Consider the following 25063-nt stretch of genomic DNA (forward strand, 5'->3'; position numbering starts at 1 on the left):
TGAAGCCACTGCGCGCGCTGATTGGAGGTGGCCGCCAGAGGGGGTGGGGCTAGGAGGTCACGACTGTGTCGGCGCTCGGCAGCTGACGGTTTTGATTGGCTGCAGCAAGGCCCCTCCTCTTCGGGACTCGGGAACGCGGAAGCGGGCTGTGGCAGTGAGGTAGGGAAGTGAGGCGCGCACGGGGCGGCAGGGGCTGGGTACTGTCCGCAGGAGCGGGACGGGGAGGCCGGGCAGGCGGCCCCGGGCCCTGCTGTTGGGCTGGCCAACGAGTTGCGGGTCGCGTCCTGCTCGGGTCGTAGCGCTGGCGGCGCCCCCCCGGGGCAGCGGAGAAACTGCGAAGCAACCGACTCGCTGCGTCCGCGCTGCCGCCTTGGTCTGGCGGGGCGGGGGCATATAACTGAAGGAGGGGAAGGGCAGGGCCTCCCAGGGGCTATCAGAGCTGTGGGGTAATGGGCACCTTTTCCTCCACCAGCGACGGGGGGATTTCTGGGGGTGGGAGCGGAGTGCCGGGGCTTTACCTCTCTGACCCCGCCTGAGCAGGGTCTAGGGGTAGCAGCGTGGGGGTAATTCCAGAAGCAATGCTTGGGTTGTGGGGCAGTGGCTGGGACGCTGTGCCTCACTCTAGCAGGCGTGTGTGTGGTAGCATTTCAAGCCCTGGTAGGATGTTTTTTTCTTCCTTATCCTCTAGACTGGTCCATCTATGCATCGGCATAGATCAGGGGTGTGAAATACAGTAACTCCTCGCTTAACGTTGTTTCCAGCTTACATCCCTGCTCAATTACAGAACATGGTCCATTTAAAGTTGTGCAATGCTTCGCTATAACGTTGTGTGCTGCATGCTTTGTCCACAGCTGGCAGCCCCCCATCAGCTCCCCTACACACACCCCCCACAGCGCCTCCTGCCCGCCTGCAGACCCCACAGATCAGCGCCTTCCCCCGCCTCCTGCCCACAGCAATCAGCTGGCTTGCAATGTTCAGGAGGGAAGGGGGGAGGAGCAAGGACTCCATGCACAAACCAACTGATTGCTGCGGGGAGGTGGGAGGGGGGAGGAGCAAGGACATAGCCTGCAGAGTAAAGGGGGGGGGGGGCTTGGAGGGAAGGGGTGGAGTGGGTGGGCCGAGGGTTGAGCCCCCCCCCCCCCCATGCTTGCAGAGTAAGGGAAGCTGCTGCTGCGCAACCTGCTTCTCCTAGCCTACAACACATTTAGCTTTCTTGCCTGCCTTATTGTCTCCAGTGCCAGTGGGCTGTGCCTGTGTGGGGTGAGGCAGGGGCACCTCCCAACTATAGTACTGTACTGTATGGCAAAAAAAATTTCCCTGGAACCTAACCCCAACCATTTACATTCATTCTTATGGGGAAATTGGATGTGCTTAACATCGTTTCACTTAAAGTCGCATTTTTCAGGAACATAACTACAATGTTAAGTGAGCAGTTACTGTGTCCACATCCTTGAATGACATTGCTATGCTGACCTAGCCCCTGGGGTAGACGATGCTAGGTTGATAGAATTCTTTTGCCTCTCTGGGAGATGGATTAACTACAGCAATGGGAGAACCCCTCCTGTCAGCATAAGTAGTCTCTACACTGAAGCGCCACAGTTGGTAGCCCTGCTCCGTTCATTGGCTCAGATGTCTGCTTTTACGTTAACGGTATGAGTGCACTTGGTGTACATGCATCAGACTTGGCCTCCTTTTGCCCTCTTAGGATAAAAGCTGCTGGGATGAAGAATGAATCTCTCCTTTTTATTGTCACTGAGTACCTGTAAATGAAGAGTTTTTCTTGCTGTTCAATGCTGGGCAAATTGTTTCTAAAGTTAACAAGCAAAGATTCATATATACAGATGCAGGTCTTTACTGGCAAATGATATTCCATTTAATTTAACAGCTGTAAACTACCATTGTAATGGAATATTTGTCATCTTTTTATCCTCATCTGTAAGAATATATATCACCAGCTCCCATTCTCTAAATAAATTATCTGCTTTTTTTTTCATACATGAGAGACCTATCCTAGAACATCTTGTTGTTGTTTCACTTCAAACTGAACAAGCTATAGATACAAAATCCAAGAACTGTAATTGGGAATCATGCGATTAAAACCCCACCTGTCTCTTTGAAAAAATAGGGGCAGCTCTAATACATTTTTTTGAGCGTTTCTTATTTAAAGGATGCATCTGATTTTCCCTTGACTTGTTTTCTAATTCATAGTAGAACTGCTTGGTATCCTGTAGTAGACAAGGGAACCTGTAAAGATTAAATTTATCATGCTTTGTGCCATGACCATGATACGGTACTTAAAATATTTTCTAGTATTTGTGAACCCTTGCATGGTTACTTCTTGTTGTGTGAAGTGCGTAAAGTGAAATAATTTCTTTATAACCGTGACTCAGAAATGGAGAACTTCAGTGCTGAGGTAACGTCATCTTCTACTTGTTTTATTTAGGGTATGTCTACACTTCCCACATTACAGTGTGGCCGGAGCTCTCCTGGCGATAAAAAATAAATTCCCTGAACGAGGGGTGGTAGCTTTATTGCCGGGAGCACAGCTCCCGGCAATAAAGCGCTGTCTATACTGGCACTTTTCAGTGCTAAAACTTTTGTCGTTTGGGGGGTGTTTTTTCACACCCCTGAACGACTAAAGTTTAAGTGCTGAAGATGGCATTGTAGACACAGCCTTAGTGAATTCATCAACAGTGGGACTTATAGTTTTATTGTAAAATGTGATAAAGCAAGGAATTGTTTTAATGAAGCACAAAAAAGAAGGATATTTTAACAACTGGTTTGGTTTTGCAGGTATATTTAGAATGATCCTCATTGTTCACTGCTGGAAGCACATGGCACAGCAGAGTAGACTTAGAAAGAAAAAAAGAGGTAGATTCATCGATCAGTCTCCCCTGCTCAGGTCTTACTGCGGCTCCTGTGTGATTGCTCATTTCGTTATCTTCCTTTCTTTTATGGAAATGCTACCTTGGTGGGGGTTTTTAAGTTTATGTGCCAGACTTGAGGTCAACTTGGAAATGCGTGAATAAAGATAATAATTGTGTGTGTCAGGGCTACAACACGTTTTCTCACAACTAACTATTAAAAGGCACGCATTAATTAAAACCTCTTAATTTTTTAATTGCTCAGTGTGCTGTTTTAGGTTGTTGGCTCCCTGAAATCATTACATGCATTAGGAAGCCTGTTAGATTATGAAATCCATAGTAACTCTTTCATCTGGCACCTGATTTTGAAGAGGGTCTACATCTACCTCCAGGGTCTTTGTAGTGGACAGGATTTAATTTGCTGCCTCACCATGAAACTGATGTGGTATTTGTTTTGTAAGCAGGTAGCTTTGATCCTCTGAGGAATTTCAGTAAGACAAGACTATATGTGTGAATGTCAATTTTGGTGGAAGAGCTTCATCATGAATATTCTATTTACATTAAGGTAACTGGATGTTGCTGTCACCACTGATCTGTTTTCTGAAAGTTTATTAAAGAACTGAACATCATTTTCCCACTTTCAAGTTTGCTGGTGCTTAAATAACTTTAAAAGCACCAGTTCAAGAATGATAGTCTTGATTTGGGGCCTCTCTTTTTTAAGGTTCATACTTCAAGTGCTGGACTTCCTAGTGGCGTCAGTCTAAAGATGGTGGGAGTCCTTATGCAATACAGAATCTTGTGACAGTGTTCTTCTATCACTGGAAAAAAAGGAAGAATAATTCCACCCCACCTGGATATCAGTTGATTTCCTGTGAAATGTTGCTTTAGGAAGTCAGAACATGGCAATATAATAAAGGATACACTTATAAAAACTTACTTCTGTAATAAATCTAGACAGTCTTCTATTCAAACCAAACATTTATGGGCCAGTGAAACAAACGTATTCAGCAGCTTTTACATTTAAACAAATAAGTTGCCCTTACAGTGCAATCTTTCCCCCCCCCCCCCCCCCCCCCAAAGAACAACTTGGCTTTCAGTGGCAATTCACTATAACCAAAATTGCAATGCATTGAAATGATTTGGAACTTTTTTCAACATCACTAAACACAGAATTTCACTTTTAAGAGATAATCACTACTGCATATAGCTTGGAGTCTATAGGAAAAGTAGAATATTGTCTTCAGTTTAATTGGAAATTGCAGAGGAAATGTAGGTTGTAAATACCTAAACTGGAATTTGACTAGAATATTAGGCTTAACATCTCTGCTCTTGTAGATAAAGTGCCATGGGATCATTAATAACCCTGGATGCTGAGGATTTCAGTAATATCTCATTTGAAAACTGGCATCTCCAACAGCACAGTGCCCCTTAGGTTGGTGCTATGGTATAGGTTCAGTGCAGATTTGAAGAGTGCCACTTATGGACTACCAACACCACATCCTGCAGTAGTTTTCCTCAAAGTTTTCCCATCCAAATATTCACTGTGTCTAGCTTAGGGTGGAGACATCTGGTGAGATTGCAGTCTTTGATCCAAATGCAGGCATAAAAGATACCAGTTGCCCGTTTGTTTTTTTTTTTTTAAAAGAGTGAAATAAACCAGTTTTAATGAGTAGTGTTTGGTTTCTGTTTTGTAATAACAAAAATAAGCAACAGAAGCTCTTCTGTTAGTTGTACTGTCAAATACAGCTGAAAGTGAAGGGCTTGTTCTGTGTTCCATTTGAATTGTTTAAGCGATAGAGCATATCAATGAATTTGCTGAAAAGTGTCTATAGAATAAGGTTTTAGGTTGCCGTAAAATGCACACACAATCCTGAGTAATGCGTGTCAAGTTGTACATGATGTAGTTTTTTTTAGCTCCTGGCATTTTCTTCTTCTTTCATAAAGGTTAACAGGATCTTGAGAGGGAGAAGAGCTCTTCTAGATTAATAGTAACTAAAATGAGACTCTAGTGAAAAATACCATGGTGTTTTGACATGACGGATACATGTGCATGTGCTCTAGAAAACGATTGCATATACATAAGGGCAGAACAATCATTTTGCATACTGATAAAGCAGTGCATCCTGAGACATGGTGTGGAACTCTGCAAGTTTTACATGAGCAAGTCTAAAGCTGGGAATAAGGGTGTGATTTATTTAAATCGGTTCATATTTTTATACCACATCCATCGCTAGTTTTTATTGCCTTAAAATAAGTCCTGAAATGCATAAAAAACGTGTTCATGTAGCTTGCCGCAATTTCAAATTATAATTATAAATCGATGAATAGAGTATAGGGGACAAAATTGATTCTGAGCCAGAAAAAACATACTTCTGCTATAGGAATACACATGGGGGTTGTGTAAGGCTAGTAGTGTGACTACACACCTGATTAGAACTGTTTTCTTCAGACAGTGTCACTCAGATTTATGACCAGGAGTCGTGTGTAACATTGATTTCCCCCTTCCTCCCTTAAACTGCTTATTTCGTAGAATGACAAGGTGGATGAGGTAATATCTTTTGTTGGACTAACTTCTGTTGGTGAGAGAGACAAGCTTACACAGAGCTCTTCTTCAGGTCTGAGAGACGTAATCAGTGTGTTCCACATTGTATTTAGCTGTGATAGATTGTTTAGCGTAAATAGTTGACACATTTCAAGAGACCATTCAAGGTGAAGTGTCATATTTTGTAGAATGACAGATCACAAGGCCCATGCAAATCAACACCCAGCGTCAGTAGCATGGTATTCTATGAATGACATAAATAGCTGGTGTACCTGTCTCAGGTAGGGTTTTGATGAGAATGTTAAAGGCACAATGGAGATTGTGATGGCTGGATGTGCTAGTGACCGTCAGCGGCCAGCAGGTGGGACCACACGTGGCATCATTTCTTCATGAGAGTTTAATAGTGAGGTCGCAACAGTTAAGGACATCACAGATAGTGTCAGAAGAGGGCAGCTGTGCTGAGGTCTGTCATAAGGTTTACTGCAAAAACAGCTAGGTGTTTCCTACCTAGCTTGGTCAACAAATGGTTGAATTCAGGACAGCTCGAAGAACAAAAATTTGCAATGACATATGGCAAGTACATTGTACGTTGATATACCATAAGAGAGAGATGCAGACAATAGCTATGCATTATTATCACAGCAGTGCAGCAATATGTATTGCAGTTTTGACTCTTGGGCACAATACAATACCTCAGCATATATAGGGGCACAGAACTATATGTCAAAGAATGTTGCAATGACATGTTTAATGGCTGTATGAATGACGCTGTTTGGAACAGCAGATGCCATATTCCTTACAACATTAGGTAGGCCTTTTCCCAATAGAAAATGCTATTCAAATATGTCTGAGACTTTCTAGCACATGTGCACACAGGTAGTAGCCAGATATGCTATAGATCAGTTTGTGCAGTTTCCAAAGGGATATGATATATAGTATATACGCTTCTAGTGCACCCCTTGTAGTATTTCGGTACCAGGCATAAAGTCTCAAAGGGCTGGATTTCTCAGCTGTTTAGGTGCCTAAAAATGAAGATAGGTGCCCAGTGAGATTCTGAAAATGTCACAGGTACCTGTGCTATCTTTAGATGTCTAAATACCTTGAAAAATCTGGCCTGAAGGCATTATATTGCTTCAGACCTCATAATATGAACAAAGCACCTAGACTGTTGGACATTGTTTAACAGAGGATTGTACAAGAGTGATGACTTATCTATCCTCTGTTTGTCAGAGGGTGGAGATGGATTTCAGGAGAGAGATCACTAGATCATTACCTGTTAGGTTCAGTCCCTCTGGGGTACCTGGCATTGGCCACTGTCGGTACACAGGATACTGGGCTGGATGGACCTTTGGTCTGACCCAGTATGGCCTTTCTTATGTTCTCTTAAATGAACAACCTTGACCATTGCATTTCATTTTGTTCCATTGTATCCACTACTGTGCTATATCTGTGTATCCATGATGTGAGCCTCACTGGATCATACATCATTCTGTCCGGATGCCTTCTCATAGCACACATGTGTTTCTGTGCCATTTGGATGTGACTGACTTTTGATGGTTTTATTTGCATCTGTTCTGGGTGGCAGATTCTAAGTAAGACATTAACTAAAATGTACTCCTTAACCTATATTTTGTGGGTATTGAACCTCATAAGCCTAATCTGTCAAACTAGTAAAGAAATTTCAATTTAAATTACTTTCCTTGAGGGATTTTTCTGGAATGTGGGAAATAGATGCCAGATCTTGCTATTGGCCAATGAGAGTTTTGCATGAATAAGGGGAACAAGATTTAGCCAGATTCAGGGATGTCCTACTTCTGGAAAGGTAGGTAAAATCAGCTAAATTTATGCACAAATTCTATCTTGAGCTGGTATGAATACCTCTGTGGGTAATAAGGTTCAGTTGACTTCCTCAGCTGTACATCTGGCAAAGAATGGACCATGGTAGTTGTAGTTACTAGGAAAAAGATAGAAGAATAAAATAAAGCACATAAATAAGGACTAATCATGCCCTAGACTATGTCCCACTACACAACTAGGTTAGAAGGCTATTTCTAAAATAGACAATAATGGTATCACAAGCCATATATTTAAACAGCTTCAGCATGCTCTTTGAAGTCCAGTGCATACCATCCCAAAGAGCATCATTCTAAAAGAAAAAAAAATAGAGTAAAGCAATTTAGCAGAAAGGCACATTACTTTTTGAAAACTCTGAATATTTTGTTACATTATCTTTCAAATTGTTTTTGCCTTTTAGGAAAAAGGTTAAAATTATCTGAAAAGGTAGAAAATTTTGCACTAAAAAAGTTCTGTTCTTTACTCTGATACTGACTTTTGTGGCCTTGTGCAAGTTACTTAGCTTCTCCCCACTCCCTACCCCATCCCCCAACTCTGCAATTGAGACAATATGTAGTTTTGTAAAGTGTTTTTTTGGGTTCCTTGGAGGAAAGGCCCTGTGTGTGCAAAGATTATTCCTAGAATTAAATGTTAAAGCTATTACTATGATATAGGCCTTTTTTCCTTCTGTCGTAAGTGAGATACTACTGGATTATTTGTGACAGCAAATTGATGTGAGTTTAGGAGACATTCAAAAGAGAATTATTAAAAAGTTACTGTCGTTTGCTAATATAACGCAATAGGTTTTAAGGAATATTAACTCAATATGAGGAGACAACTTCTGACTTACACAATAAAGTATTTTCATCAAATGAATAAGCAGAGACCACCAAGGTTACTCCCTTCAGAGACATCCTAGTAACCTTACAAAAGATTGTTTGATAAGAGGTACTGAGGGATTGAAAGTTTTGGGAATTATATCATTGGAATAATACAAACAATCCTACATCTGCTACACAGACTTGTAGATGAGTTTTCAATCTAGCACTGTGTGAATGGGTGTCCTCAAACAGACCAGATGGATAGATCAGAGATGGGAGGGAGGGGGAAGTCTGATCTTTAGCTGTAATTGGTTCACTCACACAATGACAGTGGGAATGATAACTTTGCATAAGGACAAAAATTTAGCCAAATCATTTGTTTATATCAGAAGAAAAAAATTAATGCACGAGTAAAGTGAGGCTGTCTATCCTATCACAAGTTGCATTTGTTTTTACAAATAAGGCAAATAATTATGAAAGGGATTGTTTGTTTATATGTCTACAAAAGGATCTTACAGGCCACTGTTTTCAATATAGTAACTGGACAGGATAGAGGGAGCACAGGGGTTTCTAAATGCAGTCAGCTGTGTTCAGCTTATGGAGGAAGTTTTTCAGTGAATCTTTCCTCAGGTTTTTGTATCTGGACAAATTAAAACAGTTTAGAAAGTTGCTAGAAGCAAATTGTATTGTGTGGATTTATATTAAATTTCACCACATGAAAATTAATCTTGAAATAAAAGTAATATATGGAGTATTACTTAAAATGCCCATGGATGCAATGAGGACTGTCTGGGCTGAAGTATTAATTTCAATGAGAGACATGGATGCACATCAGAGAGCAAAATTTGTCACTTGCTTCTCCTTTCTCCCTCCCCCCGACTCCCAATATCATCAACAGTTTTTTCACTGGCGTACCACTAGGATAGATGGCAAAGAGAATTCTTAAGACAGGAGACTCAGTTTTGGTAGCCTCTTGAACACACCTTTAGAGAGAACAAGAGAGCTTGTTTTCCCTTATCCTTAGTCAAGAAAATACATTTCTTCACACACAGGTAAAAAAATATATATTTTAAATTTAGGAAATACCTTTCTTAGATCTTGTCTACACTAAGGATTTCATTATCACCAACCCCAAGTATTATAAAAGCATGACCCAGACCTCCAAAATCATTTGATTGAATCATTTGATTCAAATCATCATTGATTTTTGAGCCTTTATGTTACACTTGAGTCATATCTTCCAGCTTTTCTCTGCAAACATGATGGCTAGAAACTTACTTTTTTTGGGTAAATGCAAACTGAGCTGCTCGTATAATCCGAGGACTCAAGGAGCTGCTGCTTTAAATACCATGAGACTAGTGATAAAGTCTTGACAACTGGCAATACTGGATTTTTTCCTAGGACTTTTCCACCATGGCTTACAACATACATTATTTTAGTTGGAGTTTTATCATGATTTCGTCTGCTTGATGCAAACCAAATAAAAGTTGATTTTTAGCTTTACATGAACGTGCTTAACAATGCAGTGGGCGATGCATAACACTAGAGAGCTATATAGTATTAATAACATTTGAAACTTCATGGTAGGGTAGTAACTGCAAACTAAACAGGAATTGATTGCACAGATTGAAAAATTGTTTTTTCTGCGTATGGTATATTTAGTGCTTAAGTGAGGAGTACACTGAAAATTAAGGACCCAGTCTTGAAAACACTGAGGCCTTGTCTAGGCTATGATTTAAGGTGTGACGTTAGCACGTTAGTTAACTAACCCAATAATGTCACACCTTATCCTAGCCTAGATGAAGCATTACATGGTCTTTGCCATGAATGTTCCCATTGAAGAGAATGACTCTGCTTGCTCAAGAATGGGCCCTAATACTGTTAAAAAGTGAAGATTGCTGAGAATAAAGCAATATAGGTGGTAGCAATTAAGCAGAATTTTTTAAAGGGATTATAGCATCTATGTGGTAATAGAGTCCCTGGTTCAGGTTTAAAATTAGTTTAGTTTCAAACATTCCATGGTTGGTCGCTATTTTGAATTATTTTACTTTCTTGATAAAATGCTTAGAAGGCCTGACCAGGTTCAGAGCTCTGCTGCATAGACTTTGTACAGATATACAGATATGTTCCCTGCCCTACAGAGTTTACCGTCCAAGGCTCCAGTTCTGCAGATGTTTAACTGCACGCAGTATGAGAAGTTCCGTTGAAAACAATGGGGCTATTCACAGTGTCTAAAGTTAAGCATATGCATAAGGTTTGCAGGATCAGGGCCTAAAATAACCTCTTGTGTTTACGTCTCAAATTACATAAGATAATATGTTTTTTCCCTCCCATAGTGCATGGCTGTGAGGGGAGTAGGAGTAGGTGTGTAACTACTATTTTTTAATTAAAATGCATGTTTTCACGTTAATAAAATTTTTCCAAGAACCTTCCAACCTCTCTCTTTCCTTGGGTAACTGGCAAAGTGTTCAAGAGCCAAAATACTTAAATCCTATACCAGAGTATTAACCATCTTGTTGTTTCCTATCTGTTGGTTTAACTCAACTCACTATCTTAAATGGCACACACACTCTCTTGTCTTCTTTAGATATCTTTATGTTGCTCGTGAGCCTTTTCAGGATGTCCTTGTAACACATTGACTTACCGAACTGGACTCTTAAAGTAGTTAACATTCAAAGGATTAGTACTTACTTTTTTTGCTTTTATGGGATAGACTTTCTGGTCTTTGAATAACCCAAGTGTCTCAGACGTCACCTCTAAACAAGACAGATTAACAGTTGTGTTATTACAAATTCATTAATTTAAAATCAGAAACACAGCTGAAGAATATTGAATGATCACCAAAGCTAGGTTAGTTACTTACTGACTTGTAACCCAAATGTAAACATAAAATCAATATTATAGAAGTTTATCCCTCTTCATACTTAATAGTATCATTAGTTGGAGCAGTGGAAAAATAGGCTACGTTGTCTTTCTGTAGTTTTATCTTTTTTACAGAATCTAAGCTTTCCTTCACTTTTTAAAAATAAAATAATAATTACTTGTTGTGGAAAGAGTCTTTTTACATGAGATTTTTGCTAGGTTAATATAATACAATGTAATGGAAAAAGTCTCTCCATAAAAACTGTAACAGCAGGAAAAGTACGAAGTAGATCACCTATTCAGTTCAGTCAGGTGTTAAAGTCTAGCTAATTCTATTTAAAGTCTAGCTAGGACCATTTAAATGTACAGCAGTCTGAGAAAATAAACCTGAGTAGAAGAATTTTAAAAAACCAAACACATCCTTCACTGCTGTTAGATCATACCCCATTCCATCTTTATTCTCTGTCTCTTGTCTTGCTTTCTCACCCTCCCCCAGACTTTTCTTTCTTCCATACATTCTCAGGTATGTCTGTACAACAAAGGTGTGATTGTAAACAGAAAGGCATACCTACACTGCTTTAAATCTATCCAGCACGGGTAATGAGTAATGAAGAGGCAGCGGCAGAGGGTTCTGCTCAGCTAGTAATCCTAATACAAGCCTGCCAGAGACCCTTGGTATGAACTTGGATTGCTAGCCTGTGCTGAAGTCATTAGCTAGATTAAAGATAGCATGGGTATACCTACCCACACTACAATCACACTTTTGTTTTATTGTATAGATATACCCACAGTCCTTTGTCTCATCTCCCCCCAGACTAAGGACTTGGCTACATTAGTTTTTGCACTAGCGTAGCTACACCGTGCAAACTCTAGTGTAGATTCACTGCTTCACAGTATTTAAAAGAGAAAAAAAAAACAACCACCAAAAAACTTACACCAGTCTGTCTAGATGACAAACATTGTTTTAAAACCAGGGTCAGCTGCACCATCGCAAGTCAATTTTTAGTGTGTACACTAAGGGTTTGCACCGGTGTAGCTATGCCAGTGCGCAAAACCCAATGCAGACAAGGCCTTACACACGGGCTTCCTTTTTTCCACCCTGTGCCTTGGCACAATTGAGTGCTTATTTCTGATGAGAGGAGATAAGAAGTGTTGTAATTTACTAGTGCCTCTGGTGACTCAGCAGTGGTAGCCTTGCAAGTTCTGTTTAAGGGCTTGCCTACGTAGAACTGTTCAGGCCACACTACTTCTGAAAGAGAACATTTACACAGGGTGTATGCTTTTAATTACTTGTTTTAATTTCACAGCTTTAGTTAGTTTCTCTTAACTCTCCTAAGTGTTGCTGTGTAGACGAGCCCTAAGAATAGGTATAGCAGTTACATCTTAGAGAAATCTGTATGGTTGGTTGTGGTGCAGTTATTTTTAGAAACCAATCCTGTATTAATAAATGCAGTTGACTGCATCAGTCAATCATCTGACTGCATCTTATCTACTGTCTATGGTTTATAATCATGCAAGAAACAAAGTCATTTCATGGTGTCAAAACATTACTGTGCTCAGGCTGGGTCACTGTACATCGTGGTGATGTAGTTGAACTGCTTGTAGGCTCATAACTTTCAGGACAGCCCAGAATCTGACTCCAATTGTATCTGATTATACGCAGGGTAGGGGCAGCTTTTGAAGTCTTATCTGGAGGTGGGATTAGGGTTGCCAGGCATCCAGTTTTTGACTGGAACGCCTGGTTGAAAAGGGACCCAGGTTGCTCTGGTCAGCACCACTGACCAGGCTGTTACAAGTCTGGTCGGCGGTGCAGCAGGGCTAAGGCAGTCTCCCTGCCTGTCCTGGCTCTGCGTAGCTCCCAGAAGCGGCTGTCACATCCCTGAGGCCTCTAGGCGCAGTGGCGATCAGGGAAGCTTCGGCTCCACAGCTCCGATTGGCCAGGAACTGCGGACACAGAGCTGCCTGGCCGCCCTTGCGCCTAGGAGACAGACATGTCGGCCACTTCTGGGAGTTGTGCAGAGCCAGGGCAGGCAGGGAGCCTGCATTAGCCCCGCTGTGACGCCGACTGGGAACCCCCTGAGGTAAGTGCTGCATGACTGGAGCCCGCACCCCGAACCCACTCCTGCACCCCAACCTCTGGCCCCAGGTTGGAACCCCCTCCTGCACCCTAACTCCCTCCCAGACCCCACACCCCAACCCTCTGCCCCAGCCCTGAGCTCCCTCCCTCACCCAGACTCCCTCCTGGACCCTGCAACCCCTCCCACATCCCAGCCCCCAGCACTGAGCCCCTTCCTGCACCCCAAACCTCTCATTCCTCTGCCCCACCCCAGAGCCTGCCCCCCCAACCGGCCCTCACTCCCTCCCAACCCCTGCCCCAGCTCTGAGCCCGTTCCCACACTCCGAACCTCTCAGCTCCAGCCTGGAGCCCTCTCCTGCACTGATTAACCTCTCATCCCCTACCCCACTCCAGAGCCTGCACCCCCAGCTGGAGCTCTCACCCCCTCCTGCACCCCAACCCCGGCCCCAGCCCAGTGAAAGTTTAGGGGTCAGGGGGAGAGCGAGTGAGTGGGGGGGGCCTCAGAGAAGGGGTGGAGCCTCGGGCAGGGGGTGGGGCAAGGATGTTTGGTTTTGCGCATAGAAAGTTGACAGCCGTAGGTGGGATCACCAGAAGGCCTTGCTGGTAGGGAAAGGGCTAGGACATAGCACCAGGCCTGTTGAAACTGTTCCCTTTAGACCCACGTGCACTCAGCACTGCAGCGTGCTGACAGCTTTACCGACTCAGGCCTTGTCTACACCACGGTTTTGTCAGCAAAATAGCGGAGATGTACACACTGCAATGCTACTTTTGTCGGCAAAATAAAACCACCTTGACAAGAGGCATAAAGCTTTTTGTGGCAAAGTTAAAACAACAAAGTGTCAGTGTAGATGCTGCTGTTCATTATGTCGCTATAACAGGCCTTCCCCAGTATCCCACAATGCCTGCTGTGACTGCTCTGCTCGCTGTTTTGAACTTTGCTGCCCTGCAGGCACAGGCATGTTACACAGGCATGCACCCCTCCCCTTTCAGAGCTCTTGGAAGTTCTGACAACTGAGTATGTCACTCCACTCTGGCAGCAAAATGCAAATCATTAAGGTGGAATCCTGTTTTCTGGCACTCAGGCTGCTGCTGCGAGGCGGGGACTGCTGTGATGTGCAGAGACAGGAAGGGAAGCGGGGGCTGATGTTGGGGTTGGTGGCCCTCTCAGCACCAGATTAACTTTTTGTGAGCCCAGTGGCAATCATATTTGTGGGCCCACATTGGAGAAGTAGGGCATGTGATGGGGGGCGGTCCGCAGAGCAAGGAGCCGGTTGGAGGCAATGAGGCAGATCGCAGGCCCAGCACAAGGGCACTGTTTACAAACCCACAACTGCTAGATGCACACTGGCCCGCCCAGCCCTGCACTACCAGCATGCCTCTTCCACACTGCCCCCTGTCCAGTGCCCTGCCCTTATGCCCAGCACACGCTCACTGAAAGATTTCCCACAGATCCCCATGCCCAGTGCCCCCAGACCTGCTTAGCCCAGCACCCCTGCCCAGAGACCCCTCCCGCTGACCTCCCACCACAACTGCACAGCACCCTGCACACCATACCCCCTGCCCAGCTCCCCAACCCACAGATCCCTTACTGTCCAGCACCTCCTTCACAGTCTCACCATCACAGCTGTACAGCGCCCCATATTTCTGAGGGAATTCTGCATCAAATTCTGTGCATAGTATTTTAAAATTCTGCTTGTGAGGGTTTGATAGGCCTGCTTAACAGGGGAGCCCCAGCTGCTGCCAAGGGGATCCACATGCTGGCCCCCGCTTCCCCCGTGCCCCCGCTTTCCCCATCCCATGTCCCTTCCCCATCCCATGTCCCTTCCCCACCACTCCATCTCCTCCCCATCCCAACCTCTTCCTTCCCCACTGCCTCTTTCCCCCTGCCTCTGCTTCCCCCATCCCCCTTCCCCATGCCTCTTTCCCACCACTCCATCTCCTCCCCAGGCTTGGGGGGCAAGGGGGAAACCACCCCCCAGCACGAGCTGATGGAGCAGGCTGGGGCTGGGTCGCCTGGTGATTGCAGGGCGGTCCCGATCCCGCACTCATGGGGTGGCGGGAATTGGAGTGACCCGGCCCCAGCCTGCTTTGCTCTGCTCCCCCAGCTCCTAGCCTTGGGACTGGGGGGCAACGGGGAACTGCCCCCCAGCAGTCACTGGCTGTGCGGAGCGGGCTGAGCCGGGCCACTCCACTTTGTACCGCCTGGTGAGTGTAGGGAGTGCCCGACCCCTCCTGCAGTCGCCTGGGACATTGCTCAGGGGAAGGGGTGCAGTGGGGGTGGGGATGGGGCGGAGCCTGGGTGGGAAGAAGCAGGGTGGGGGAGGAGCAGGGGCGGGGGCAGCTTTTCTGGCTGGTTCAGCCGGCCGGGGGATCGAGCTGGCCTTCTGACTCTGGGCCTGGCGCCATGGTAAACCTGGTACTGGGCCCTCCCTCCCCCTGCCTCAGGACTGGTTGCTTCCGACTGCTGTGTGAACTTAAAGAGACAGCATGCCGACACACTCACTCTTCCCCAACACCAACACTTCCCTAACACACACTGTCTCTCACATACACACTGCCCACCCCCCACATTCCCTGTCACACACACTCCCCCACACACTTCAGTGGAAAAGCAGCTGGCAATCTAGTAGGATGCCCATGGAATGATGGGACTGAGAAACCTGCATCATGTGACACTACCTGCTGCATGAGGCATTGCAAACCCTTCCCAAAGCACCCTGCAGCCAGTTGCACAGTGGAGTAGCTGCTAGTGTGGATGCGCTCTGCTGACACAAGGAGCACAGTGACAGGTTTCAGAGTAGCAGCTGTGTTAATCTGTATCCACAAAAAGAACAGGAGTACTTGTGGCACCTTAGAGACGAACACATTTATTTGAGCATAAGCTTTTGTGAGCTACAGCCCACTTCATTGGATGCATAGGATGGAACATATAGTAAGAAGATACATACATACATACATACATACAGAGAAGGTGGAAGTTGCCATACAAACTGTAAGAGGCTAATTAATTAAGATGAGCTATTATCAGCAGGAGAAAAAAACTTTTGTAGTGATAATCAAGATGGCCCATTTAGACAGCTGACAAGAAGGTGTGAGGATACTTAACATGGGGAAATAGATTCAATATGAGTAATGACCCAGCCACTCCCAGTCTCTATTCAGACCCAAGTTAATGGTATCTAGTTTGCATATTAATTCAAGCTCAGCAGTTTCTCCTTGGAGTCTGTTTTTGAAGCTTTTCTGTTGCAAAATTGCCACCCTTAAGTCTTTTACTGAGTGGCCAGAGAGGTTGAAGTGTTCTCCTACCGGTTTTTGAATGTTATGATTCCTGATGTCAGATTTGTGTCCATTTATTCTTTTGCATAGAGACTGTCCGGTTTGGCCAATGTACATGGCGGAGGGGCATTGCTGGCACATGATGGCATGTATCACATTGGTAGATGTGCAGGTGCATAGTGTGGACATGCAACAGCGGTTTAATTAAAGCAGTGACTGTATGTCAGCATAACTTTTGTCGACAAAACTCCGTAGTGTAGACAAGGCCTGAGTCAGCTAGTGTCAGCAGGGGTTTACAAAAACTGGGACAAAAAGCTTTTTGGTAATGTTGAATGCACTGCAAACATTTAACTAATGTCCAGGAAGAACGATATCTGCACTCTACTCTTCAAGGCTCAGTAAATATCCTTTCAGCGTCCAGTAGTATAAGGTTAGTGATATATTGAATAGTTCAGTTTTAGGGCAAAAATCACAGAAAAGTTAATTGAACTTTTTGCAGCTTTTCATTTTTCTTTATTCAGTACATACATAGTAAAAGCACATATAAAAGAACTGTGCACTAATGACTGCAAGGCCCTTTTCTAAATAAGTAATTTGCTAACAGTTAGATACTATAAACAGACACTGATAAGACTTTGCTTGACAAAACATACTTTACAGTAATATCCAATTAATTTAGTGATAGAGATGCATGCCATTTGGTTTTAGAAAGACTCTAAAATGCAAGTTAAGGAGGTGCTACTCTAACATGATTTTACTTGTATAATATATGAGGTCTCTAAAATGTTATGGAAAAGTGGCAAAATTCCCTTTTTTAAAAGAAAAATGCAAACTAACAAAAATCCCTCCCGATTTTCTCCCCTTTTTCTGCTCAATTTTCTATGCTATTATCTCTTTACTGGTCACATAATATACGTGAAAACAGTGACCTTGTCATTAAACAAACACTTTCAGAACTAGATGCCAGTGCTCAATATAATTGCCTTGTTTAGAGATTGGAAAGGATAAATTATTATAACTCATAGCTGTTAGAATATTGAAGCAATCTTGTGCTATGCTTTCCTAATGAGTACCTAGCCACCCTCTCTGTTCAAGCAAAATAGCAGTTTTCCTTTGATATGCCCCTGCTGTGTCTTTCATACAATTGTTGGACTGCAACTTTCTTTTCACTGCAGTGTAATCCAACATACCTTAATGCTTGTAAAGAAAAACTAATATTGAAGAGCCAACTTCCTTAAATACTACCCCTTGCTTGGTATCCAGTCTCTGGGGGGATTAAAAATTTCTTCTTCTTTTTTTTTTTTAAAAGCTTTGAAAGTGTCAGAAAAATTAATCAGCAAAACAGTGAGCTGACATTTACTGAAAAACAGTGAGTTGCATGCAGAGCTTTAACAAAGATTGAAAATTTATACAAATGTCTTATTTTTCCTGAAGACCCTCTTCTCTCCCCTCTTCATCTCCTCCCCTTCCCCCCTTTCCAGTGCGCACAATAAATAGACATCAAGTTGACCAGATCTGAGGTACCAGCAGTATGGCACAGGAACAGAGAGTCCCCTTTGGCTGTTTTAATTGATACTGCAGGGGCCTGATCCAACACCCACTGAAGTGAATGATATTATGGTATAAGGCCCCATTCCTGCCTGCTCTGTGTGCCACAAGGGCAGGCCCCTATACGTACACAGAGCCCCACTGAAATCAGTGCCCATTGCAGAATTGGGGCATTAATGCTCTATTGGACCCAAATCTTGATGATTAATGTATTAGGTGACAAATCAGACAAACTTCTGCCAGCTATGAGATTTTTAATTTCTTTATCATACGTAAGTCTATCATGTTTGTTGCCATTTTGCAAAGCACATGAATATCACAGCTAAAGTAAAGTTCTATACAAATAATTTTTCCGTGTAGGCTGTATAAAGCAAAATTAGTGATTAAATCAGTACGTTAAAGTAGCAAATACTTTTTATTGGAAAAATCAGTGGCAATCTCTTCCAGTTCCTAAAGGTAAAATGGAAAGAAAACTATAACAAAGCTGAGGGAGAGTGAGTGTGTGTGTGTGTGTGTGTAAAATACAGGTATGCTTTTCAAAGCAGATGCCTTAGGAAACGATTTAGTAAGATAAAACAGTCTAAAATCCAGGCTTATTTTATTTATTATTAGGGCTGTCAATTAATCACAGTTAATTCAAGCGATTAACTCGATTACAAAAATTAATTGCAGTTTTAATCGTGCTATTAATAGAATACCATTTATTTAAATATTCTTGGATGTTTTCTAAATTTTCAAAGGTATTGATTTCACTTGCAACACAGAATACAAAGTACAGCAGATTACTTGTTATACTTTTTGCGGTTCAAGGACTTGCATTGAAGACTTCCCCCATTTTCTTCTAGATGACCCTATGTGTCGCGATATCAGTCTCCTGAGGGTAACAGAGGTGGCAGTGGAGCAGATGTTGCAAGCGTCTGGGTACAGACCTGGTCCTTGTCTGTGTGCTGCAATGATGCCAGCAGAGTTAATACTGGAGTGGCATGGGAAAGTGTCCTACTGTGGTAGAAGAGATAAGGCAGCCCTTTCCAGAAAGCTTCTGCAAAGGATTGTAGAGTACCTCCATGAAAGCTTCCTAGAGATCTCCATGGAGGATTCCAGGGCCATCCCTGTGGAACAGTCTTTTTGGGAGAGCACCCTCTGCATAGCTGGAGTGGCCACAGGGAAGCAGATACCCACTATATCTCCTTTTTTGTTAAGATCATACATAAAAAATAATAGCATGTAACCCCTAAAGTTTGATTGGAAATGTGTACTCACCAGAGGTGCCTTTCCAAGTATCACACTTGGTCGCTATCTGGTCCTTTGAAGGGATGGGCTCCAGGGTTAAAAGCAGTTCTTGGCTGTTGGGGAGAATGGATCCTCCTCTTGCCTGCCTTCCATTCTCCTTCTCCTCCTCCTTTTCCGTGTCAACAATGTTCTCCTTGTTGTTGCCCAAGGTGGCCCGGGATTCCTGGGAGGTATCCATGCTGCCTTTTGGGTTAGTGGTGGGGTTGCCACCGAGAATCGCATGCAGCTCCTCGTAAAAGTGACATATCTGTGGGGCAGAACCGGAACAACCGTTTGCCTCCCTTGTCTTCTGGTATTCTTGCCAAAGCTCCTTTATTTTCATGTGGCACTGCTCAATGTCCCTGGTGTAGCCCTTCTCCCTCATGCCACGCATGATGTTGGCATAGATGTCAGTGTTTCTTCCGCTGGATCAGAGCTCTGCCTGCACAGACTCTCTTCCCTACTCAGCAATAAGATTCACCACCTCCTGTGTACTCCATGCTGGCGCGTGTTTGTGGCCTTGAGTCTCCATGATCAGCTGTGCTGGTGAGCTCTCCACGCTGATCAAACAGGAAATGAAAATTCCAAAGTTCACGGAGCTTTAGCAGGGGAGGAGCTGTTTCCTGTGTACCTGGCTGCTGTGCAGTGGAGTTGAAAGTGCTCTTCAGAGCAGTCAGAGTGGAGCACTGTGGGACACCCTACTGGAGGCCAATTCATTCGAATTACACAGTGCAGTGTCTACACTATCCCATTGTCGACCCGTGGATGTCGAATCAAGTGCTATGCCTCTTGCAGAGGTGGAGTACAGAAGCCAACTTTACAGACAACTTAGATCGACAGAAGGGACTCAGTAGTGTAGACATATTATTAGATGGACTTAACATGGCTTCCGTTGACCTAAGTTTGTAGTGTAGATGAGGCCTTAGGGTATGTCTACACTGCATTGCTAACCTACATCTGTGGGCCCTGGGCTTGTCGATGCAGTGTTTCCAAGCTTGTGCTTGAGAGTCCACACTGCATTGTAAACTCAGTTTTACTGTTGCTGGCCTCAGGTCTTTCAGCTGTGCTAATATTTCCATACTGCACTGCAGACCTTCTGACTTGGGTCTGCTGCTTGGACCCGAATCAAAGCAGGACTCATGCTCTGGCCCATCCTCTACCAGGCTGCTAGGATCTGAATCCTTAGTGTTTTCTGACCTGAGTCAGACTGAGTTGTGTGTCGTTGGAAGGGGGCTTGGGCTCAAACCTGAGTCAGAGCTTGGACTTAGTGTGCAGCGTAGATGTACCCTTTGAGTTCTAAGGTCCATTGAAAGTCAGGCTCTTTAGGTGCTTTTGCACATGTTATTCTTTGAAAAAGCTGGCGTCTCCTTAATTTGATGTCTGGCAGATGAAGAATGCCATTTGCAGTCAGCCAGCACCGTGCTTGACAATGGTATTAGAACCTAATAGATTCCACCAGATTTGGTACTTTTTCTCCTCCCCTCTTTTTATCTATTCTCTTCTTCCCCTTGCCTTTTCCAACCTCTAAATCTCTCCTCCCTTTCTGTCATGCTCTCCTGCTACCTCTTAGGGCTTATCACACATACTTAGTCTTGGAAAGATTAGATTTTAATTGGTAAATGTTGGTAAACATTGATTTCCACACACACACACATTGATGAAAAAATATTTCCAATGATAATTGAAGTTTACAGATAGACAAAGTAAGAAAAATGCTGTTTAGAACTTACTAGTTTTTGTGTAAGGATATTTACTTTGTATATTTTGACATTTGATGTTGACAGTTTGTGTTTTAAAAGTTATAAAGCTTTAACTTTTTGAATCTCAACATCTGCTGTCATTCAATAATTGTCTGACCCCAGAACTTTGCACAACTGTAAAAATTTAAATTGACAAAAAAAAAAGCTTAACAATAAACATTATTATCCATCAAAATCATATATAAAAAAAGAATTCTACCAAGCCTACACACAAGCACTTGATCAGGTCTGACGATAACATTTCATCCAGTAGAAAGCTGTGTTTGGGAAGCCAAATAAACACAGAAAAAACATAGCATACTATTAATACATAATTAGTACTGTTTAATTTTCCAAAGTCTGTTCAATTTTTTAATCTTTATAACACCTCTTTGGGCATGGGGAAATGGAGGAGTGTTCCAGTGCCATGGAGGGATTGTCAGAAATGTGACTAGATCTCAGGAATTCATGGCTTCAGCCCTTGCCTTTCTCAGTCTATGCTATATGCAGTCTTAATAGATCTGTATGACAGAGCTTCCCCTTTACTTTTCCTGTTAATACAATACAGCACTGTTTCCTTTTTTTTTTTTCTCAATTCCTAAAAATCATCCTTTCAGATTTTGTCTTTTTAGGGGTATTATAGGGGAATAATCACTCTTTTTAAGCTTGTAAGGCAGCCAAATTGTTCTCTAATGAAGTAACTGCTTTTGTTTTCCATCTGCAAAGATTTCAGTTGTATGAACTGACTTAATTTTACTCTCTTTCCAGGTAGTCAGAATTTACTTAATGTATTCTATTTCTGGGACAAACTTCCAGAATTTGTGTTTTGAGTGATACCCACAAGTGTACCAGTGCAGCTAGGCTGCTGTAAGATTGCTCATGTAGCCTCTCTAATCCGATGGAAGAGAGCTCTCCCATTGACATAATAAAACCACCTCCGCGGGCATCGGTAGCTATGTCCGTGGGAGAAGCTCTCCTGCTGACATAGTGCTGTGAACACTACCACTTATGCCAGCAAAATTTATGTTGCTTAGCGCAGTGTTTTTTTTCACACCCTTGAGCAACATAAATTTTGCCGAGATAAGGTAGTGTGGACATGGCCTTAGATTTGTATATAAATTTGTCTGGGCTAATTTAGGATACAGCAGCTGGCAATTGGGCAATCCGTCTAAAAATACCTTGTATTCATATTCCCTGTTCCTCACTCAGTCACCAGGGAAGAGCCATGGCCATTTAGCTGCTACTTGGGACCAGCTGGCTGGGCTCTGATCTAAGTACTCCTTTTCTATGTACTTTCTGTTCCTGTAGTGCCTTCCTGGCAGATATGTCTTTTTCCTCTGGAGAATGCAATCTGGGAAGAGTGCTTTAAAGGGCTTCTCTTTCTGGGAGTGTGGGAAGAAGGGCTTGTCTACATGGGAGTAATACCCTTATAATTACACCAATATAACTATAGTGGTTTAATTTCACCATGTGGACCCTTTCCGGAATAAGAATGTCTTTTTTGGTTTAGCTTGAGCTGCTTCCAAAATGTCTAAAGTAAATTCAAAAAACCACCCTCATATCCTGGAAGAAGTGTCCACAAGGAGAGTTATCCAAGTCTGACTAGTTCTTTAAATTCACACCCTGTCTTATGCTTGTATAACTTCTTTGTTTAGACAAGCCCTAAGAGGGGAATTGGGCAGATTCAGCCAATTGTTTGGCTCCCACCTATCTATCCAGCAGTATATGAGTGGGATGGACCTGATGCTTCAAAGCGAAGAGAGAAGCAGCAGGATGACCTTGCCTCCAGGCTGCAGGGATGATCAAAGCCTGGGTGGTAAAGTTCCCATTGGCTGGAGTGCTGGACTGGCTGTGGTTTGCACTGCTTCCCCCTATTTTATCTTCCCCTGGTGACTGCAGCATTCTGTTTCTGAAGAGAGAAGGTTGCTTTAGTTTTTTGCAATATCTGCTGTGATACAAAATGTCTGTATGCTGTCTACCTCAAGGGTGGGAAACACTGATCCTTTCTTAATAATGAGGAATAGGGTTGCTTGATCTTTCCACAGTACTTCTGCTGGCTGCAGGGGGAGGGGGGAATTGGCGTGCTCCCCTTTCCCTAAAGCATCTAAAAAGCTTCACATTCCACAGCTGGGTTAACTTCTGCTATCTTTCCCTCAGATTATGTCTGAGGGCTTGTCTACACTTACAGGACTGCAGTGGTGCAGATATGCCACTGTAGCGTTTAGTGAAGACACTACATATGCTGACAGGAGAGATTCTCCTGTCAGCAAGGGTACTCCACTTTCCGCCTCCCAAGAGGTGATAATTATGTCGATGGGAGAAGCCCTCCCATGGACATAGCGCGATGGTCAGGGATTTTCCACACCCCTGGGCGACATAGTTATACCGACATAAGTTTGTTGTGCAGACCAGGGCTGAGAAGGAGCTCTTTTGAGGCAGAGGAGGGGCTCCCTAGTAGCCCCTCAAAAGCCCTGGAAATATTTGTTTTAAATAGGCCCATTTTAGGCTGTAACTGATGTTGACTCTCCCTTGTTTACAGAATGTGGGTCAGTGTTATAGAAACACTTGTACAAAGATTGTGGGATGAGTATTCCAGATTTTCAAGAAGTTTTCTATTTTGTAATTGACTTCATCTGACTCTTAAACCCATGATCAATCCCACACCTCCCCCCACGTGACTAGGACCATTGCACAACACAGGCATGCTCTCGCTACTCCTACCCTAAGGAGAGGAGGAACAACAAAGAACCGTGGAGGCAATACAATCTTTATCAGGGTTACTGAACCCTTATTTAGGGGAAATTGCTGTTTAGAAAATTAGAAATCTGGTATAGGAAATTTTGCATATCATGTTAGCTCATGAAGTCTGATATTTTGGTTTTGGCTTATGCCTCATATTTCAAGGGAAGGTAAAAAAACAAAATACTTTACCTGGACAGTTGTGCAAAACTGTGTGTGTGTTTATGATCCCTCAGTGACCCATCTGATAATCAGCTGGTACTATCTAAGGCCATTGGCGGATTAGCCACTGGGCCAATGGGCACATGCCCATGGGCCCCGGTCAGTTGGGGGGGGGCCCCTGGAAAAATGGGCACCCCTGTGTCCCAACCTGCTCCACCCAAGTAGAAAATTGGAAATGGGGTCAGGGCATGGAGGCTTGCCCCTGCCCCTTCCTCCCTCTCCCCACCTGGTACTCCTGGGGGAAGTGGGGTCGGGGTGCGGGGGCTTGCTGCACTCCTGCCGGGGAGTGGGGGAACCCCCCGCACCCTGACCCTGTTCCCTGTCAGGAGTACTGGGGGGAGGGGGAAAGAAGGGCTAGTCCCCGTGCCCTGACCCCATTTTCCTGGCAGCAGCGTGGGAAGGGGGGGACGAAGGGGTGGGGAGGAGCCTCCCACTTGCTTTGGCCCAGGGCCCCACAAATCCCTAATCTGCCTCTGTCTAAAGCTTCAATCCTGCAGTTGCATCCAGGTAGGCAGACTCTTGGGCTTGCACAGAACACCATTAAAGTAATTCTGTAGATACAGATTAACTTGCAGAATCAAAGCCTTAGATGGTAGCAATCAAATCTTCTGCTAGGTTAGTAAATCATTCAGCCAACATTTTATCTCGTTTGACTCTTACTCCTTTTATTTGCAAGGGTGTTTTAAATTATTGACTAATCAAGAAACCCTTTGCTCTTTTAATATGGAACCGTGTAAAAATGAGGGACTGTTCAGTTTTGACTAAGTTCAGTATAATTTGAAATCTATCAGTCTATCAATTCTTTTAGTCTAAAGAATAAGGAATCTTGGCATTTAAAATCTCTTCTTTGGTTGTGAAAAGTATGTTTCAATTCCACTTGAAGGTCTGTAATTGGAGCTGAAGAGAGTTTCAAACAGAACCAATATCCTGCCTGAAAGCATGGAGGGCTTGTTTTGTGAGAGATGATACTTCAAGAATGCTCTACTCTTATTGACACTTATAGGCCTAGCCACTTTACATGAAGTAAGAATTTCCTCTTGCTTTAGGCTAATAATATCTTAAACTGTTTGCTAATGACATGGGGAAGTTTTGTAAATCAATTGAGATATTGTAATTACAGATTTTTTGTTATGCCTTTGTTCTGTTTCTCCATTTAAAACCTTATATTCTATTCATCACCTCTAGTTTAACATGGAAAAAATAAGCTTTGATTAAAAGCAGTAGAAATACTTGTGCTGCAAAATCTTAAAAACCCTTCTTTCTGTCAGAAG

The 25063-nt window shown here is 43.4% G+C and overlaps 2 protein-coding genes across 5 annotated transcripts in view; one reads left to right on the top strand and one right to left on the bottom strand.

Annotated features, from left to right (window-relative positions):
• The first annotated feature begins 5 nt into the window (after positions 1–5).
• XRCC4 (X-ray repair cross complementing 4) overlaps positions 6–25063 on the top strand; it is a 284419-nt gene continuing 259361 nt past the window's right edge. The window contains exon 1 of one of the 3 annotated variants that reach the window (XM_074952809.1): positions 6–159. The gene's annotated coding sequence lies outside the window, so the exon portion shown is untranslated. Of the gene's footprint in view, positions 160–427; positions 447–3322; positions 3430–25063 lie in introns of those variants that run through there. The other 2 variants (XM_074952811.1, XM_074952810.1) reach the window with 2 other exon arrangements.
• On the bottom strand, positions 3941–19672 carry LOC141988160 (zinc finger and SCAN domain-containing protein 29-like). Of its 2 annotated transcripts, XR_012639677.1 has the most exons (4): positions 19084–19672; positions 10752–10816; positions 7285–7360; positions 3941–6428 (listed from the first exon to the last, which is right to left on the bottom strand). XR_012639677.1 is itself a non-coding variant. In XM_074953993.1 (3 exons), the coding sequence occupies exons 1-3, from the start codon at positions 19484–19486 to the stop codon at positions 7358–7360; spliced, it is 471 nt and encodes a 156-aa protein (XP_074810094.1). In that variant the 5' UTR covers positions 19487–19672; the 3' UTR covers positions 6914–7357. The 2 variants fall into 2 exon arrangements, 1 of the variants encoding a protein (XP_074810094.1); XM_074953993.1 differs by lacking the exon at positions 3941–6428 and having other exon boundaries at positions 6914–7360.

This window comes from Natator depressus, chromosome 5, assembly GCF_965152275.1.
Source record: "Natator depressus isolate rNatDep1 chromosome 5, rNatDep2.hap1, whole genome shotgun sequence".
Taxonomy (NCBI): Eukaryota; Metazoa; Chordata; order Testudines; family Cheloniidae; genus Natator; species Natator depressus.

Excerpts from the sequence above, each read along its gene's own strand:
- LOC141988160 (XM_074953993.1), bottom strand. The coding sequence starts at position 19,486 with ATGCGTGGCATGAGGGAGAAGGGCTACACCAGGGACATTGAGCAGTGC. Across the intron at positions 10,817-19,083 it reads TACTTGGAAAGGCACCTCTG|AGGTGACGTCTGAGACACTT; the intron begins GTGAGTACACAT and ends TGTCTTGTTTAG.